A 20,423-nucleotide genomic window follows, 5' to 3' on the forward strand; every position below is an offset into this window, starting at 1 on the left:
AGGTATGATTTTGCTTTATAAATCCTTAATAACACCACAGCTGGAATACTGCATCCAGTTTTGGTCACCACGTTACAAAAAAGATGTTGAGATTTTACAAAAGTTCAGAGAAAAGCGACTAAGATAATTAAAGACCTGGAGCTTAAAATAAGAACAGTTGCAGGAATTGAGTATGGATAGTCTAGAAAAGAAGAAATGGTGACGTGATAGCAGTATTCCAATCTTTGAGGGGTTGCCACAAAGATGATGGGGTCAACTTATTCTCCAAAGCACCAGAAGGCAAGACAGGAAACAATGGACGGAAACTAATCGAGAGAAGCAACTTGGAATTAAGGAGAAACTTCTTAATAGTGAGAACAATTAATCAGTGGAACAGCTTGCCTTCAGACATTGTGGGTGCTTCATCACTGGAGGTTCTTAAGAAAATACTGGACAGCCACTTGTCTGAAATGGTATAGAGCCTCCTGCTAGAGCAAGGGGTTGGACTAGAAGACCTCCAAGGTCCCTTCCAGCTGTATTCTGATTGAAGTATATTTCTTGCTGTATGTTCCAATCTTCTCCAATTTGTCATCTTCCAAATGTGCTTAGTTAGCAACTTTCAGAATTTTGACACAGAATTCTAGGAGTTGAAGTTCTTAACACTTTTTAATAATTCTGAATGTTGCAGAAGCAAGTTAGGAAAGTCTGGATTATAATTTGTTATTACGTTTTATTATATGTATGGCTAATGCACAGAAATTTCAGTCCTTTTTACTTTCCTGAGAATTTTTTACATTGATGCATTTGTAAACATTTGTACAAGATAACAGGTTAAATCCTTTTAATCAGAATTTCCTATTGGCCTTTGCATTCCTTAGGAAAAAGGTCATACATTAAGGAGAATAATGTTAAACCTTGAAAAACAGGGGTTGGAAGCAATGGAAGGCATACTCTCTAGCTCTGAAATTCTTGATTCTTCGGAAATAGAAGACCTTTTTTATGACTGTGTAGATACAGAAATTAAATTCTTCAAATGAAGTGAGTCATATTCATGTTTTTCCCCACATTCCTATTTCAGCAAATGTTCTTTTAAAAGTAAAAAAGTTAACTTAGATGTTCACATTCTTGTTCACATTCTCCTGAATCTGTGTTCACTTCAAAGCAATTTTTGGCACATATAAGAATAAGAAGCCAACCTTCAATACATTGTGGTTATTTTGCTATATGTACATATTTCTGCTGCATTTTGGCATGGCATTTGTAATTTGTAAACTAAGGCTATATTTTTATTTTTTTCATTTCAGTGCCCATAGACACTGTTAACCTTTGCACAGGAACATAGAACTCTTCAAGCCTTGAAAGATAATCTCACCATATTGCCGAATTTGGGAGCAAGTATTCGTCTTTCTAGAGAAACTTTCCTCAGTAGCTCTATCCAGTTAACATCCTCTTTCATTGTGTGTTGTCTTGTGCATATTGTTAAAAGAGATTTTGCTGACTGATTCAGTTAGTAGATGCATGCTGGCCAGTGTCATTTTGGAATTTTTGTTTTATTTTAGCAACAAAACTTTAGAAATAAATAATTTTAGGAAAGACCATAGAGGTCTCAATGTCGTTTTCAAATTAAGCAGAATCTTTTGAGAAATCCCCTTCAAAATATTGATCCACTTTCAAAGGAAAGATGGTCCACTTTATAACTTCTAAAATCTAAATGATATTTTTGAAAGGAAAAAGTGAAAACATTAAAAAAGAAAATTCCATTATAAAGGGCATAACTTTCAGCAATGGAATACCTTCTCACTGATGCTAATTTGAATGAGAATGAAATCAATTTACACAAACCTTAGAGAAATAGACCACCAAGTTCTCTATTTCACATTATTTTATATTTCATTGTGCTGCATTTGAAACATTTTTCCAAAAGTTTGGTTTAGAATGTTCCCAATATTATTGGAAAGTTGTTGGGAAGGTGAGGTAGAATGCAAGGATATCATCTATCACAGTGATGGCGAGCCTTTTAGAGACCGAGTGCCCAAAAACTGCCCCACCCCCGGCCCAGCCCTGCTGCACCCGCCTTCCCCGCCCTGCTCTGCCCTCACCCCGCCTGCCTTCAGGGCCATCCACGGCCTGCTACAGATCGCCCAGGTAGCCCTGCAGTGCCACGGTAGCCACACCCTCTGCCCGTGCCCCCTAGCATCATGTGCTGCCCAGCTGCCATGTGCTTGGCTGCACTGCTCCGTATGGGCCACACCCGGGGGTGACTCTCCTCCAGGGGGGCTGCTGGTGAGGAGTGGGCTGTGGGGGGAGGTGGGGCTGGGGCGACAGTGTGCGTGCCTACAGAGAGGGCTCCAAGTGCCGCCTCTGGCACTAGTGCCATAGGTTCGCCACCACTGATCTATCATCTTTGCTTTAGGCAGCTAGTAAATTTGTTACTACTTTGCCAAATAGCAGCAGTCATTTATAGCTACTTAAATAGTAGGACAGGATCTAATCCAGTCAACAATGATTATCATTGTTATATAATTATGTATATTAAGATAGTCTCAAATAAGCAAGGTTAAATTTGCACACTGATTGACAGGGTTCAGTTAGTTAATGAGATCAACATATTTGTTTTATGAGAAAATTAGACAGATTCATAGATATAAGTATTTGCAGCAAATCAAGATTGAGTTAAAATGGCATCTGTGGTAATGGCATAACTAACTCATGTGCTTGCATCTCATTGTCTGACACTTACTTTTTGGGTTATGATGCATATTTCCCCCCACATCCCCAAATGCTCATGTTCGCCAATACTATAAAATTAGAGTTGCTTTCTTAAAGTGATTGCAAGTGTTATTTTACTCCAGGTTTTTGTATCCTGAATCCATTATCCTTATTTAATTTGCTTATTGTCCATGCATCCATTATTAAATAATGGACATTCTTAAATAATCAGGTTTATCTTGGTCATCAGCAAGTCATTCTTCCTACCATTGACTTCTTAATGAAAACACGGATGTATGTAAGAAAGTGATGTGCTGGTGAAGCCATCGGGCAATGACAGGCAATCAGAGTCTAATCTCAAAACTATGGTACTAATCATATAATTCAAAACATCAGGATTCTGATGTTATAGACATTTCAAATTATCAACTTCCAACTAAACTATTGTGCTCAGGTCACAAATGCTGTTTATAGTGTTCTTAATGTGGGACACTCATAAAACAGATGTCAGGAATGACACAGATTCATGAGGTAAATAATAGTTTTAAAAATCATACAGGAAACTAAGGAAAGTATTTTTCCACTGGCACAAGGAATTAATTTTCAAGGGCCAGACTTTTTTCTAGTTCTTCCAATGCATCTTGTCATTATGGAATTCTACAGATTTTCCTTAAGATAAAGCAATTTATCTTATATGGACAGCAAATAGTTACTATTTTAGGGCTTAAAAGTCCAATTTCAAAGAATAATGGCATCAAAAGACAGCTCAAATTTTGAGGAAAAGGGAAAATCCATAATATAAATACACTCTGATTTGTGGACATTTTTTGAAAAACTCCAAATGTTCCAGATATTCTACAAAATTGGGCCAAGCTCTCTCCCTGAAGATTTGTTGGAATGTAAAATACTTGATTGAAGCAAAATTAGTATATTTTTAGTTATTTCTTGTAGGAGGTTGCAATCTGGCGTTTGATGTCACTTGGGATATATATATATATATATATATATATATATATATATATATATATATATATATATATATATATATATATAAAGACATTTACGATTGACCAAATTAATAAATTATTTCTGCATAAAGAATTTTTGGGAATTGAATACTTTAATATTATTTTCTGAAATGTATTAGAGATGTTCTTTTTTTCCAGTAAGGAATAAAAATGTGGAAAAAATGTAAAATTAGTTATTTTCTAGAAGTTACTGAGTCACGTTATATTATGTCATAGTCATAAGCTTATTTATTTCATCTCTCTTCCACTCAATTTAAAATTAATTTAGGATACAGTCTGGTTTTTTTTAAAATGTTTCAGTAATTCTCTTTTTTTTTATTAAATTTTTTTAAGATTTTACAATAAAAACCCCTTCCCCAATCCCTCCCAACCCACCCCAAAACCCTCCCCCATTCTTCCCAGGGCTGAATACAGGCTTAACTAGAACTTAAAAGAAAAAAAGTTTTAAGCCCAAATAAACCTTAAGCAAATATAATTAGACTCAATAAACAAATTGTAAGATACTTTAACTCCATTATATATAAAAAACAGAAAGAGGAAAAAAAAAGGAAAGATAAAAAAACAAAGAATAATAATAATTACACTTCTAGATAATATCTTAAACTTTAAATATAAATTATTCGAAAGCTAGATAATATTTTCTTATATCATACTTATATTGTATAAAATTTATCCATCTTTTCCACACCAAGAGATACTTCTCTTGCGATTGATCTTTCAAGAAAGCCGAAATTTTTGTCATTTCCGCTAAGTAAGAAACTTTAAAAAACCATTCTTGCAAAGTAGGCAAAGATTCCTTCTTCCAATATTGCCCTATTAACAACCTAGCCGCAGTAATTAAATTTAACATTAAAATAATCTCTTTGTCATCACAATCGGTAACAATCACAATCCGAAACAAAAATGTTTCAGTAATTCTCAATCAAAGGTCTTGGTGCAAAAAAAAGATGGCTACTATATATGTCATTTCTAATTGAGCTATCATTGACTAGACACTACATATCTGTATCTTGTTTTTAAATATAAGATCTGACTTATCTTTTCATTTTTCTTTTAGCAGACAAATTCTAATTTCTTGCCCTTCTTTATTCTGATAATAAATTCTAGAACTCAAGAATCTTGCAGCTTATTGCAAAAGCAAAATTAACAGTTGTTATCCAATTTTGTGAAGATAGTTTCTAGTTGCTCTCACATTAAGGACCCGAAGAGCCACTGCTGAAAATATACACACAAAACTAGCTGAAACAGCTACTACAGTCCTATGGTTCTACCTGTAAGAGTAAAGTAGACATGAAAATATATTTGCCAGATCGCCATTAGTTTGGTTCTTAAATGTTCCTTCTCACTCCTTTTCCAGTTGTATGTAAGTATATACAGTATGTTATTTAGGACCCACATATATAGTAGCTAGTTAAGAGTTCAGATGCTTCCTAACAAGATATATTCCTTTACTTCATGTTCCAGTTTAAGTTTTCATTCCACTGGTAGGCTGTGTGTTCATACCTAATTCACAGGAAAGATGCCTCTGTTGGATTCAGCAACAAAAGCAGAGTGAGAGAAGGGAAAAATCTTTCCACTCTGCTCTGTAGAGGCAACTAGTGGTGCAGGGATGTTTTGGCCTTGTATTCAAAAACAAGATGGCCTGGGATATAGGATCTTGCCTTTTATAGTTAAAATATTCACAGCAGATCTTGTATTTTAGATCTTTTTCTGTTTTTATGCACTATCAATTTTAATGCTTCTGATGGGTAGAGGCATAAAATGGGCCAGCCTTCATAGGACCACCCAGAGGGCGTTAACTTTGAAAATGACATCTTTGCTGGCGGCAACAGGACTCAGGCTGTCGGAGCGCAGGCTGGTGCTCCAGCCATCGAGGAGGCTTCACTGACAGGTTGATCCAACCTGGGAAACTGGTACCGCAGGAAGGAGCTACAGCCTTAGTGGACCTTTTCCAAGCCTCAGAGTTCTGCTTTAATTTGTCTCTGTCGGAATCATGATAGAGGGCTTGTTAATACAACTAGTTCTCACTTAATGTCTAGCCACCATTGAATATTAGAATGGCGCTGAAAAAAACAGTCCTTGCACTTATGATCATGCAGTGCCCCATGGTCATGTGACTGTGCAGTGCCCCCATCGTCATGTGGTTGTGATATGGGCAGTTGGCAATAGTGTCACATTTACAACTGTTGCAATAACTTGTGGTCATATCATTTATTACAATCCCAAGAAGCTTCTGACACCAAAGTCAATGGGGAAACCAGAAGAAAGTTCCAGGTCATAGTCACGTGATATTTTGCTCAAGGATTGCAAGTGATTTGCTTAATGATGTGGCAAAAAAAGGTTATAAAATTGATTATAGTCATATGATGCCTCACTTAACAACCTGACTGCTTAATGACATTTTTCCAATCCCTATTGTGGCTCCAAGTTGAGGACTATGTGTAACATTTTCTGTCTTTAGGCTGATGGGTTTTAGAAGAAGCTAATGGAAAATGTTTGTTTGCATTTTTCATGCTCATTTGTGTCTGTATGTGACATTCTTTTGGGTATCTATACATCTGTACTACTGAAAAAGGAAACAAAAGAAAATACTTGCCAGGAATTTATATATTATATCATGTAAATACAGTAAATCAAATTTGGAAATCTTGAATTAATTACAACAGAAACTCCATCGGCAACCGAACTGTGTACAGTACAGGCAAACAATTTCACTTTACCAAAATATACCATATAAGAATGAAAAGCTATGTAAATTACAATATTCCATAGCATTTAAAAATAAAATTCAGGCCAGCTTTAAAAAAATTTAAATAAAAATACATTATTCTGCAACTTTTTATAACTGAACATGCACTCTCATCCTGGCCCATCTACATCCAGCAGTCTTTTAAGTGCCATATCTGCCTGAACATATCACAACACTAACAAAAATATGCCCTACATTTTACACTGCAATTGTTGAACTCCTGATTTTTTGGAATAACCCTGAATCGTTGATTTTCTCATCTCGCTTGTGTTCGTAAAGGGGGATTGCTTGCTTTATCTGTAAAAAGAAAAAGGTATTTTCCATGACACTATAATTATCAATTTCTTTCTTCAATTATCAAGAGGTTGAAGCTATAAATCTGAGAGAGCCATCAAGCCAATTTTATAAACCACATATGTCAGTTGAAAACTCTCATACCTTTGAATCCAGCAAGATACATGTGTAGACACATATCTGTAGTTTGTACACACGATTCTAAAATCACAGCAACTTAATATATTTAGAGAATTAAGAGATGCTTATTTGACATGGGACTTAAGATAGCAGTAATCCTTGACGTACAACCATAACTGAGCCCAAAATTTCCATTACTAAGCAAGGCGGTTAAGTGAATTTAGCCCCATTTTACAACTGTTTTTGCCTCTGTTATTAAGCAAATCACCCTAATTGTTAAGTGAATGCAGTCATTAAGTAAATGCAGCTTCCCTCATTGACTTTGCTTGTTGGAAGAGGGCTGGGAAGGTTACAAACAGCAATCATATGATCATAAATACAATTGCTAAGAGCCCGAATTTTGATCACATGATAATGCGGATGCTGCAACGATCATGTGAAAAACAGTCATAAGTCATTTTTTTAGTGCCGTTGCAACTTCTAAATGAAGTTACTAAATTAATGATTGTATGTCAATCAATGGTTGTATGTTTTTTACCCAACCAAAATTAGCAACCTGCACAAAGGATATGGCTTACTCAGAACATCTAACCTACAGTAGTAGTTGAAAGGCAACAGGGCACCATGGACTCCACTGTACTTACACTGATAATCCCGCAAAGTCCACAAGTTTTTTCACCTCCTCTTGTCATTTCTTAAAATATTTATTTCTAGAAAACTATTTTAAAAATGCTTATACTATTTTAAGAAGTGAAAAAAATAAATCAAAACTAGCATGTTTCAAAAGCTATCAGTTTCTAGCACCATTACATGCAGTAATGCCTTTGGATCGTGGCAGACTCTTGCTGAGATTAGTTGGGTACACAAAGGTTCATTTACATTATTCAACGTTTTCACCTTTAAATGAATATGTTAGTAAAACAATTATAGTATTAATTAGAACAATTACATATATGTATGTATGTTTCCTTCTTGGTCAGGTTGATTGCTAATGATTGCTTGGAAAATCCCCTCAAGTTTTTTTGGCAAGATTTTTCAGAAGTAGTTTGCTGTTGCCTCCTTAAGAGAAAATGACTGGCCCAAGGTCACCCAGCTAGCTTTTACTTAATTAAATATCACAATCTTCTGGTTTCTAATCTACTAACCAGTACATCAATCTGGCTGAGTAATTATGTACATACACATATGTAAAATATAATAAAATGACATGTATGTATATAATTGTTCTAATAATAATTCACCTCCTGGTAATGATTATTTGTGACTGGCTGTGTCTATCATTATCTGAGTGCATCTATCACCTGTCCTCAGATTTCTATCCCTTGGTCACTCTATGCCATATACTGAAACCAGTTTTGAATCCAAGGTAAAGAAATCAATCTAAAATAATGTCTCTCAGCCTGAGCAACTTTAAGATATATGGACTTCAACTCCCAGAATTCCCCAGCCAACTGATGTCTCATGTGGATGAGACAATGAAACATAAATAGTGCTGGGCAAGGCTTATAGATAATAGGCATGGAGACTATCATTCTTAGAGATGTGCTGTATTTGAAGGCAATTAAATTGTCAAAAACAACAAAAACAAATTTCAGTGGCTTGGAGATTGTTCTCAAGATGGGAGAGAATAAGGGGGTCCATGGTATAATCTTAATGATTTATACAAAAGCTATGACACAGGGACACATGGACACTATATAAAACACAAATTATGGGTACCAATGGGGGTTCCTGTGATGTTTTTGAAAATGGGGCTATTTAATCAGTAGACATTTCTCTACAGTGGCAACACTATTCAATGCCTAGAATCTCTCATAACTAGATGGCCAAGATAAATAATACCCCCTATTAGGAAATCATTTCATATCACACTGAGATAGAAATGTTGACTTACTCCTTGCTTCTTGGCTAGGATAAATTTTCTTACAAGGCTTGAACTCCTCTGGAGGAGGAAAGTCTTCCATGGAATGGAAAGTAAATTTAGATTCAAAGTCATCTAGAAAGAGTTTAATTTTTTTAAAAAAATCATGTTGAATTATAATAAGCAAAATAACAAATATGTACTACATATATATCATCATGGAATGTTATGCAGAAGCACAATAAAATAATCCATCCAGCATATTTTCAATTCAAATGCATCATTTCATCATATTTTTAAATTCCATATACTTTGCTTAAAGCTCCTTGTTTAGCCCCATCTATTTCCATCAATTCTGAAGATATATTAGAATTACAGCACTCTGTCACAATCCTCTCTTTTGTATCTTACTGTTTCATTTTGAAAGTTTAAATCCTATGACAGATCAGTCTAGTAAAATATTCAAGTAGTTTTCTTAGCAAAAATACTGAAATTGTTTGTCAGTGTTTTCTTATAAATAATTATAATAATTGATCCTGGACTTTTTCCCTATTTTGCTAATTATTAATGTCTCTGCCTTTAATATTACTGTACAAATGTCCATTTGTCTCCCAAAAAGTTCAAATTGACATACTCAAATGCATCTGTTCCTCACTTAGCAACTATTTCAGCTCCTGACCATTCACAAATATAATAGTAATTAAACATTTCATTTTCTGACCAAAGTTTGCCTTTACAACTAAAGGTTGTTTGCCTGACAATGCATGTCAGAGTAAGAATAATGCTGGCGTAGCTCTACAAAAAAATTTGACTGAATCAGGCAGTAGGAACCAATGATCTTTGTAGCATCTTTCTCTGTCTCACTATGTGTTCATTTAGAGACCATTTTGCTTAACAACTTGGTAGTTGGAACAACTTAGTCACTAAACAAGGGATGAGTGTATACTGACTTTCTTTAACAGTTTGCATTGCCATTCCTAAGCAGGCACTAGTTTTAAAAAGATTATTAAGACTGTAACCTTGTGATAAGAAAAGTTCTACATTTTCTGTATATACAATACTTGTCAACAATAAATGATATAGTGTTATCCATAATACCTGAGTCCTGAGTAGCTGGCGGCCATGGAGATACTTGGGTGTGTTGATATTTGCTTGTGAGCTCAGTTGTGGGAGACCTTGCAGGAGGAACAGGTGGTGGCATCAACTTTGCTAAGAAGAATAAACATATATAAAAAAAGAAAACAGTGCATCAAATATTTTCATTCCATTCTTGTTCCAAAAAGGTTCAAACAAAACATATATACGTGTAACCTATACATCCTCAGAATATGAGGGGGGAGAGAGATTATAGTTACATTCTAAAGCAATTTCTGGGTTGTACAATGTACAACCAGCTTCAGCTCCTAAGTGTATGTAGAAAGGTCATCCATACCCACTGCAAGTTAATTCCACAGGATGTAATCCAGTAGGGATGCCACTGAAAGTAGTTACCTCCACCTCTTCCTTGTCTCCTTTTCTGCATTGCAGGAGCTTGCTGTGTGCTTGGGAGGGAAGGGGGAAGAGGCATTGATGGAATGGGGAGCTTTTGCAACTTGTTTTTGGGAGGCAACAGGGAAGCAGAATCACTGTTACAGGTTGGTGATGTTGGTGAAAACATTGATGTTCTCGGTGAAGAAAAAGTAGACATAGAAGGTCCTGGGAGAGGAGGTAGGGGTGGTGGCATGGGGGGAGAATTATGTCTTAGATCGAGCTGGGAGGAGCTTGGGCTGGAACATTCATTAATTTTGCCTGAAGGCCCAGAGGGGGATGATGGAGACAAAGGTAATGGTGGAGGAGGTGGTATGTTCAACGGGGAGAGGTGACCTTTAGGAGTTCTATTCTGAGAGGATGCAGCAGCAGCAGCAATGTCTGGGGAAGGGAACTTGTTAGGATGTTCAGAAAAAGGAGGTGGTAGAGGGGGAGGAGGAGGAAAGATAAGTGATGGTTTTCTGGAGGGAGATGATAATGGCGGTGGTGGTGGTGGTGGTGGTGGAGGAGGAGGAGGAGGAGGAGATGGAACTGAAGTAGGAGCAGGAGGAACAGGGATGCTGGGGTGAGCTGGCATAGCGCTCTGGATCTTGGATGCTTCTGATTCATCTGCTTGCTTAGGGCCACTTGGGGAGATTTGAAAGTTGCCATTGGACTTCCCATTATTGTTGAGTGGGACTGGAACCTTCGGGGGAGATGTTTTGGCAGTAGGTGACTTTCCAGTTCTATTCACTAAGAAAATGAAGCAAATGCAAACAAATCATCTTTAATTTTGAAAACTGCATTCAACAATTCATCCTTTGAATAATCTAAATTATTCTAATTGTAACTAAATCCAAATAATTCATCTAGATTATTAGATTCAAATGAAGAAAACATGAAGATTTTTTCTAACTCAAGTTCTTAAATTGGTTAACCTGCTATCAATTAGCAGTTCCAATCCTGCCAATTTGTTTTCAGAGATTACAGATCCAGCAATTCTATTATTCCAGGAAACAGAATTGAAGGACCTAAATTTTGCTTGATTTTGTTGCCAGCTGAAAAACAAACTAAAATAGTTCCATAGAAAGGACGGATTGTTCCTGCACATCTCAGTTACACTATACAGAAGTGAGATGAATGTTTCCAGGCAACAGTTACACTCTGGTGGATTCAGGAACAACTGTCCTTCCACACAGCACTGTAGTTTATTAACTTATTATGCCTGAAATCTGTTTTTCTCATATTTCTTACTTGCTTGATTTTATAGTTTAACCTTGATTTCTCTATCTGACTGACAAACAATGTTCATAAAACCGAGATAAGGTCCTGATCACTATTATTATTTTAAGTTGCATTACCCTTGGCTGTCATAGAAAACTATCCAGGAATAACAGCTACCATGAATCATAGCAACATGATTATTAACTGGCTTGATTATACTGACTAGATTTTGAAACAATTACATTGTTCAAAGGCCTTGAGGTTTTGTGAGTTAATTTATTGTACAAGGCAGAAATGATGACAAAAAACAATAATATAATGAAATAAGAGAAAATATATTGCAAATAATGTGCAGAATATGCATGTTTGTGGTTAATGCAAACATAAATGCAATAACCAATTTGTGCTCAGATAATAAATAGCAAAGTGATTTTCTATTTTATGCAATTCACAGGATCCAAATGAAGTTTCTATAAGTATAGGTAACACGCTAAAAGAGATCAGCTCTTATTTGCGCTCCAAATCTTTAGTTCTGTTTTGAATATTAATTTTATATGCAAAAGTACAAATTAGCATGTGCTATTTTGTAATAGTCTGTTGTTGTTGTTTTTGAGACTCCATTGCAAACTGGATTCTTTTACCTGCTAAGTCTCTTTGGCCCACTGGTCTCAGAACAGGAAAGCCTTCTGCAAAAAGGTTTCCTAATGCCTGAGGTATTTCACTGCTACAGTTTCCAGAGCTTCCTCCATCTTTGCTGGGCCTTCTTCTGTCAACTGCAAAGAAGGAGAAGAAGGGTATTATTTTCAGCTTTTGGTTTTTCTGCTATCTTTCTTTCGGCATAAAATGAGCAGAAGCTAATCGCTATGTATATACAATACAGTGTGGTTAAGCAAATTAACTATAACTGGCAGGATTCAGCCAATAAGCAAGAATAGAACACTAAGCCAAAAATATTACTACATGCTTTCAATACATAACTAAATGCTAAATATATAGCTGAACAAACTCTATTATGGCTTATTTATGATGTGAAATCTCTGTGACATAATAAAGAGCAGGACTTTCTGCTTCATATATTAAGACAAAAATACATTGTTCTTTAAAACAGGAAGGTATTACCACCGACTTTCTATAACCTCAACCAATACATTACATGCTAGGACTAAAATGTTTCCCTTTTTTGTTTCTTTCTTCCAATGCTTCCTCTTTATCTTGTTAATTTTAAAGATTTTACCTTGGGCATTCCTTGCTATCATTTTCTTTACTTATTTTGGCTGGAAGGAATTCAATTAAATGGGGAAACATTTTTTTGATTTTTTTTACATAGGAAACTGTCAGTCTACTTCCCTTGTGAAAGCTATAAGTGAATAACTAACAAGTGTTCAGAATGGTTGAAAAAAGAAAGGCTTGAAAAAATGTGTCACTTGTACAGGAAAAGTGCAAGAATTAGTCATAAATGGGACGAGAAGGAATTAAGAATGGATTTAAGAATGGATCCAAAATACAGTATATGGGGTAAATTGGAAGACATGAAAATTACTCTTCTAATTAATAAGAAGTTCAGAATATTGAAGAAAAATGTTAGCTTGATAAGATTTATTAGCAGTCTTCAAATAATCGGGCCAATATAAGAAATTTTCATCAGAAAAATGAAAGTGAGTCATTGAAACAGTTTTGCAATCAAGGAAAAAACAAAGGTCTCTGCCAAGCAAGAAAAGGCTTTTAATATAAAAATGATTGAGCGGCCATTGGAGCATGTCCATAAACAGAAGACTTACTGTCAATCTGCGGAGCACTGCGATCACTGATCTGGGTTACTCTTCTCAATCGAGTTCCTCTTTGGATCTCATGTAACAAAGCACTTCGACTTTTGGATTCCTCCCTTTTCACTTTGGGTGGCTCTGTGTTTGTCTGTCAAAATAACAGGTCAAAATCCTAGACATCAGGAGGGCAATTCTCAAGCTACTGAAATCAATGGAATATATATCCACAAAACACGATTAGGATCAGGCAAGGGGATATCTTGCATTTGTTTTCTTTCTCCCATACTGAAGCACTTTACTAGGGAATTCTATCCAGGTATAATCAAACTTCCATTTTACAGATCTCTCTTCAGCAACCTTCAAATAAATTAATTGTCCCATTTAATCATTTTTTAATTTCTAATCACTGGGCAAGGAAGCTTTTTTTGAAAGGGACTTGCCATTGCCTTGTTTCTAGGACTCCAAGAAGAGACTGGCTGAAAGTTACCCAGCTGATTTCATGTTGATGTGGGACTACAACTCATGGTCTTCTGGTTTCTAGTTGGATGCTTTAATCACTACATAAAAATGGTACAATTAAACTTTGAGTTGGACTTCACCCCCAAATAATAAAGTTTGTTGTTTCCAAAGCAATCAGGATAATTGGTGGAATTGATATCATAGTATAATGTAAGTCAATTTGCATTTTATGAACAGTCTTCAGCTCTTTTGATTATGAACATTAGAAACAAGGAAGGAGGAATCAATGCATTCAATGGTAGTACAAATGTGTTGGGATTGAAGCTTCTAGAACTGTTGTAGTTATAATCTGCAGAGCACCAAGTTGAGAAAGATTGGTTTGTATTTTAAATTTTTTGATGAAATATAAAAGTATTCCTGACAGACAGGTAAAGCAGAACAGGAAGGTCTTACAACATATGGGAAGCCCACCCATTCACTCATCCACCCACCACAACTCATCAATTGACAGACTGAAGTAAGTGACTAATAACTAAGTATATCGGAAGTGAATCTCCTGCATTATCAAGTACCTTTGCCAGCCCAACAGACACAAGTTCAATGGACTTATTTTGATAGTTCAAAAAGCACCAACCTGTACTCAGTCAGCAACTATGGCCAATTTCTTTTACTCAGATAAAAATAAAATAAAATGGCAGCAGAGGAGAGTGGAAGCTCAGGGGATGGGATGTCCCTGCAGAAACCTAAAATAGCCAATCAGCATTGGGCTGCCCCCACCCCTTAAAGGTAGTCTGGCTGTACTGAGTCAGCAAAACATGTCAGGTTGTACCTGATTTGAAAATTAAGAAGAAAATGCTACTCTAAAACTAGAATGACCAAAGATGCAGGCTAAGAACAAGACAGAGGCAAATCCTGGGGACATGGCAGAATAAAGATGTTCACATGGTAGTTAGGTACAAGTGAGGAAAGGATTACATTTTGGGACTGACTTTGCTGCAGACCTCGTGGCTTATTATCATGTCACAACTCTGCCTTTCTTGCTTCCCCATCTGATTTTTGTACTATGTTGTTCACTGATGGGATCCCAAAACTTTGTACATTTCTGTAAACTTCTCTATTAATGGCATTGCCCTAATATAGGATTTGTATTTTTTCCGTAGGGCTAAAATAACTGCATTTTTATTTTGAAGGATATGCATGACTCACTGAGATCCTCTTTCAACAAAGCAGCATTTCAAAGGAGACAAAGAACTAAACAAGAAAAAGGAAACAGATTCTTCCAAAAGACGGAGGCTGCAATAAAATGACAGGCACAGACCATTCTGAACATGCTGACTACTAAACCAAAGATTTCAATCAATTATATTTTAGTCCTAGTCCTAAAAGGTTCAGTTCTGAAATAAGCAAAAAGTGTTCCCGTGAACATATGCAAAGCTGTTATCTCCCGTAGTTCAGTAATTTACTTCTTGCACAACGGAAAAGAAGGAAATCTACTAGAGGTTCATTGTTTTAACCTTTGTTTTAGAAATGAAGCAGCACCATACATTATTAGAATAGAGAATTACTGGTGAATGCTGTCCTAAATGCTCACGTAAGCATTCATTTTGGAATAGTTTTATATTAAACATTGAATTTCTTTTTGAATCATTCATTACATTTGCCTTTAATTGTAATTATTTTTAATTGTCTGTTCATCAACATTGTCGACTAGCTTTTTCTAGGACTTTCATTTTGGCTGTTCTGTGACAAACCTGACCTGCAATTATTCTGCCTAAAAACATAACTAATAAAAGCAGAAATCAGAAAAGTTGAAGAGCCATGTCTCAAGAAATAATTTGGTTTTCAACTTTTGCATGCTGTGATAAATACAAGAGAGATGACGTAAGCATAGTTAAAGCGTAAATAATTGTAATAAGGCTACTGTCACAATCAATTCATTAATGTTAGAGAACAGTAGGATGAGCAACTCAGGGTCCACAGGCTGTAGCTAATTGCCAGGTTTCTTTTTCTGCAACTCACAAACTCACACACACAATACAATATGTGCAAAATTAAATCAAAATTCAGATTCAGTCACATTACTATCATATCTGTACCATTTTCCTGGCCAACATAATCTCTGGATGCCATCCTATTTTTATATGTTTCTGACTTTAAATTATAGTTAACTAAAACTCAGAAACATAATGAAAAGGTCACATATTGTTTTTGCACTTTCATACACAAAACACACAGACCCTATTTAGTATATTATACACTATAAGTATTTTGAATGGTTAGCCACAAATTTTCCTTCTCTCTCCCACAAATACAGTGATAGCTCCTCTAGATGGCACATTCAGGTGGGGTAATATTAGCACCAGCAAAAATTCCTGGGGGATGATGTAAAATCTTATTAATAGCTTCTATTCTTATGACTATATTTGTTGCCAAAAAGAGGGTCTGACAAATTAACCTACATAATTCACCTTCAAATTCTTTGATAAATTTCTTTCTCACACACATATATACACTATTTTCAAAAGCTGAATGTTCCAGATTCCAGTGCAGTTTTGGCACACATTACAGTAAAATGTGTACCCAATTATTTTTCTTTTGGAGAGCATCAAGCCAATACTTACTGTGAAGAACTGAAGAAACATAACTTGAAAAAGTCCTTATTTTTAAATAATCCTTTCAAATTCTGATTCCAGCAGCTTTCCTGGTAGTTTTGCTGTAACTCTACTATTAGACTAGGGCCAGTCCTGGGCAGATTCTTTGGTTTAAATTTAGAACCAACAGCTGTGGGGGTTTGTTTTTCATTCATATGTCCACAGGTTGAGTCATATGGATGTACTACACAGTAGTTATTTTTTCTCTTCATAGGAGTACCATTTGTTGGAGTGTGTCAAGGGGGAAAAATCTTATCCTTTGATTTTTAAATCTGAATTACTCCCTCTCCCATCCAAATATATCTACTGTGTTTCTATTTACACTATTTCCCTCCTGGCTCTTTCTTATAGGAGACGGTTCTGGTTGCCAATCATAGGATCATAAGGCTGAATGGGACCGTGGCGGTCTTCTTGTCCAACCCCCTGCCCAAATGCTATCTTGGACAAATGGTTTTCCTATTATTTCTTGAAAACTTCCAGCGATGGAACACTCACAATTCTGGGAGGTAAGCCATTCCATTGCTTAATAGTTCTCAGTGCCAGGAAATTCTTCTTTATTTCCTGGTTGGATCTCCTCCTTACATGCTTTCACACCCATTGTTAGTTCCAGGTAACAAGAGGGAAGGCCAACTCTTCAGGTAAATTAGCTTATTCAGTATTTGGCCAAATTTGGTCAGCCATCTATATGCTTGAACCTTGTGTTAATCACCCAATTTGCTTTTCCCCAGCTTTGGTTATATATATGTATATCCTGATAAATCATAATTGATTCATAGACTTTTACAACAATATACGACAGAACAAAACCATTACAATATCAACTAATTGGAATAAAGCAAAACAGTTGTAGATGATACACAAGATTATGATGTTAACTATTATGATCTAAAAAAAGATTGGGATATGGATGCTTTAAAGATCACATTTTACTTATTCCAACATACTCCAAGCATAACAGTGACTTATCAAGTACCAATGTTTGTTTGCTTGACAATGAATAAAAATCTTGACTCCCTAAAATGCATTGTTAGCCTCTAGAAGTTGGGAATGCTCCAACACTGGAAGTTTTTAAGAAGAGATTGGACAACCATTTGTCTAAAATAGTATATGGTTTCTTGCCTGAGCAGAGAATTGGACTAGAAAAGAGATCCCCAACTTTGGGGCACCATGGACCAGTTATGTGGAGAGAGGTTTTTCTGTGAATCAGAGGAGGCGTGATTTTGTATGTTGCTTGCATCCCACGGATGGGGCTTTGTTTGTGCGGCCCAGTTGCTGACATACCTGGTATCGGTCCATAAACCAGGGGCTGGGGACCCCTGGACTAGAAGACCACCAAGGTCCCTTTCAACTGTACTATTTTGTTATTCTGTTCTGTTATTCTTTGGGGTCTTTTTAAAGCCCCTATATTACTGCATATTGTTATTACTTATTAATCTCACTTTAATAGATTATATGAACAAGGAATTAGAGGCTATTGTTTTAAAATATCATTGATAGAGTGCATTCTTCATTTTTAGCTTGCTCCTAGAAAGAGGTGGCATATAAAGAGTTCAAAATAAACAACGCTCCAAAAATCCCACTTTCTTAATTCCCTCCTAGAGTTCAAAAGCAACAAGAAAGTAAAGGTTACTTCTTTTATTAAATCCCACAGATGCATTTGCAAATAAGAATAAAATTAATTTCCATGACCTTGCTTTATGAAATAAGAACATGAACAGTTGGTGCTCATTTTCTTTGGCAGCCGTTAGGAGATATTCTATTATTCCTTATATAAGGAATGCTGCGTTAAATAACAAGTACAGTTTTTCTTTTAAAAAAGGGATCGAATGACTCATACATTTAACAGGCTAAATTGTCAAGGAGAAAGGACACAGTAAATCTTTTTTCTTTATCCAACTCAAAGTCCTTCCAATAAGCCTTAAGTGAATAAATATAAAATCTCACTGAAATGGCAAATAAAGTATCCAATCCGGAGTCTAACCGATATCAGTTTGGCTTGATTTGGTTTGCATGTTTTTGTTGCCAATTCATATATGTTCAGGTATGAGATGTGGCCAGATTCAATCCATATACTTCTCCAAAGTCCTGTTCTTAATATCTAGATTTACCAAGATCAAATAATTGCCACTACATTTATCCCTCTCCAAAAATTCCATATAGATATTAAGTAAGGTTAGGCAGAACTTATGGGACTGAATAATCGTTGGGCCTCACGATTATTCTGCAGCCTTCTGCATGGCTAAAGAAGGCCACCTATTGATGTAGTGTCATCTCTGGATGTAACAGAGATGATTTTTTTGGTCCTAGTTTATAATTTATATTAATGAAGAAAATTTCTTTAAATTTTTAAAAGACTACATTGTGTAAATATATGGAAAGAAATATAATACTATGAAAATGTGAATAAAAAGCAAAGTATGAGGAAATTATGCTTATACTATATTTTGAAGGAATATCAGAGGATTATAATAGCTGATAAACTTGAGGCTTAGTAGATGCAGCCTCATGAACTAATTCACTTTAGTTTTTTAAAGGTCATATATTGTACTGAATTGTGTAGGCACACCAACTATGTCAACAGTTGAACTTATGTCTGTTCATCACTTATGCAGTTCATCACTTATGCGTTTTTGCCTACTGTCTAATTTGACCTGACAAAATGTTAAAGTTAACTCTAGACATCTCTGAAAATCAAAGAGCAATATATGATCATACCGAACAATCCAAAGGGTATTTTTTTTAATCACACATCTGTATGCACACACACACACTTTTTCTCACTGGATTCTTCACCTGAATTTTTATAATCTGCACAATTATTCAGAAATTCAACTGTAGATTTGGCTGCATGTGGCTTTTCACATTTTTATTTTTAAAAGATAATAAACATGAAAGAGAAAGATATTATTCTTTGTGAATACATTTGATGGAGTCCACAGATAAGTGAGTAAGATATGGAAACATTTCTTTCATTGTCACAGATTAACAAAGTGTAAATATTGATCTGAATAGTTTTTTAGTTGATTAACATACTGGATTAGTCCTTTAATTCAATCTTGTTAAGTTCTGAATGTGCAGAAAATCCTATCTAGAAAACTCTTACATTAATATGTATTGTAAAGAGCTTGGGAGATTTCCAAGTGGCTCCCCAGAGGTTAGGTTTGGTGATCTCCAAGGGTGAGCAGTACTTATACATTTTCCACTAGCAGGCTAAGCTTCATATTTTTGGACCATGGAAAGTTTAAAATTAGGCAGCCACAGAAGTGAACCAATTGGTCTAAGAACTAGGGAAAATTTTGACCAGATCAGATGACTCAAACATTCATTCAGTCTTTGGCCCAGAGGCAATTTCCATATCTTGACCTCCTTTTTAAAAACTTTTAAAAAAATGTTTAAGTATATTTAAAGCCCAGTTACAATCCAAATAGAGGATGATTTAAAATCCAAGACAATTTTCTGCACATGACTTTATAATGCTAACTTGAATCCTTGTTTTGCTCTTATTGGTTCTCTTTCCTTTGATTTCTGCCTTAATACTTCAGTTCTGTCTAATGTACACCAGATTCCTGCCTTCTGGCATGGCAAGCATCACCCTGATTGCTTAATATCAAAACTCAATTGATATGTATCCTGAAATTAATTGACCTGAAATCAATGTGCAATAAAACAGAATGAACTTGCTTGCATGTCTTTTATTCCTGATTTGCATCTTTCTTCATAAAAGAAAAGAAATGAGAGTTGATGATATTCTGTCAAAGCCTTCATTAGTACAATACTGTATTAATATTCCCACTATGTATTTTAGTTGCTACAACTATCTGCTTTCCAGATCTCTTTAAGATGATCAGTTTTCACTGCAATAATTATCAGAATAAATAACAGAATACCTATTCTAAAAGAACAATGGCTTGTGATATTTTTCCAGACACCTTACAATAAAATTAGAATATCTTAAATCCAAGGAAAAAAAATGAGATAAAGTAGTTTTAAAGCTAAACTATTTCTAAAGCTAGCTAATCTAATAGATTTACAAAAATATTTCTATAATTTGTAAAAAGTGAAAAATAAAACAAAAAAGCC

General features: G+C 35.4%; 2 protein-coding genes across 5 annotated transcripts in view; one reads left to right on the top strand and one right to left on the bottom strand.

Moving 5' to 3' along the window:
- SCRN1 (secernin 1) overlaps window positions 1–2,237 on the top strand; it is a 28,435-nt gene extending 26,198 nt beyond the window's left edge. For 2 of the 3 annotated variants that reach the window (XM_039341971.1, XM_039341970.1), the window contains exons 9-10: window positions 858–1,017; window positions 1,284–2,237. In XM_039341971.1, the coding sequence (XP_039197905.1) occupies window positions 858–1,016 (159 nt within the window). In that variant the 3' untranslated portion in view covers window position 1,017; window positions 1,284–2,237. The remainder of the gene's footprint in view (window positions 1–857; window positions 1,018–1,283) is intronic. The other variant, XM_039341972.1, reaches the window with a different exon arrangement.
- A 4,068-nt stretch (window positions 2,238–6,305) lies between these two features.
- Window positions 6,306–20,423, bottom strand: part of WIPF3 (WAS/WASL interacting protein family member 3) — a 29,295-nt gene continuing 15,177 nt past the window's right edge. Inside the window, exons 1-7 of one of the 2 annotated variants that reach the window (XM_039341974.1) lie at window positions 16,314–17,268; window positions 13,249–13,381; window positions 12,112–12,243; window positions 10,232–10,999; window positions 9,839–9,949; window positions 8,774–8,875; window positions 6,306–6,762 (exon numbers count right to left, since the gene is read on the bottom strand). In XM_039341974.1, coding sequence (XP_039197908.1) covers window positions 6,722–6,762; window positions 8,774–8,875; window positions 9,839–9,949; window positions 10,232–10,999; window positions 12,112–12,243; window positions 13,249–13,381; window positions 16,314–16,334 — 1,308 coding nt within the window. In that variant the 5' untranslated portion in view covers window positions 16,335–17,268 and the 3' untranslated portion in view covers window positions 6,306–6,721. Of the gene's footprint in view, window positions 6,763–8,773; window positions 8,876–9,838; window positions 9,950–10,231; window positions 11,000–12,111; window positions 12,244–13,248; window positions 13,382–16,313; window positions 17,269–20,423 lie in introns of those variants that run through there. The other variant, XM_039341973.1, reaches the window with a different exon arrangement.

The sequence above is a fragment of the Crotalus tigris genome, unplaced genomic scaffold (genome assembly GCF_016545835.1).
Source record: "Crotalus tigris isolate CLP2741 ecotype Arizona unplaced genomic scaffold, ASM1654583v1 scf7180000017774.6281472, whole genome shotgun sequence".
Classification (NCBI taxonomy): Eukaryota; Metazoa; Chordata; class Lepidosauria; order Squamata; family Viperidae; genus Crotalus; species Crotalus tigris.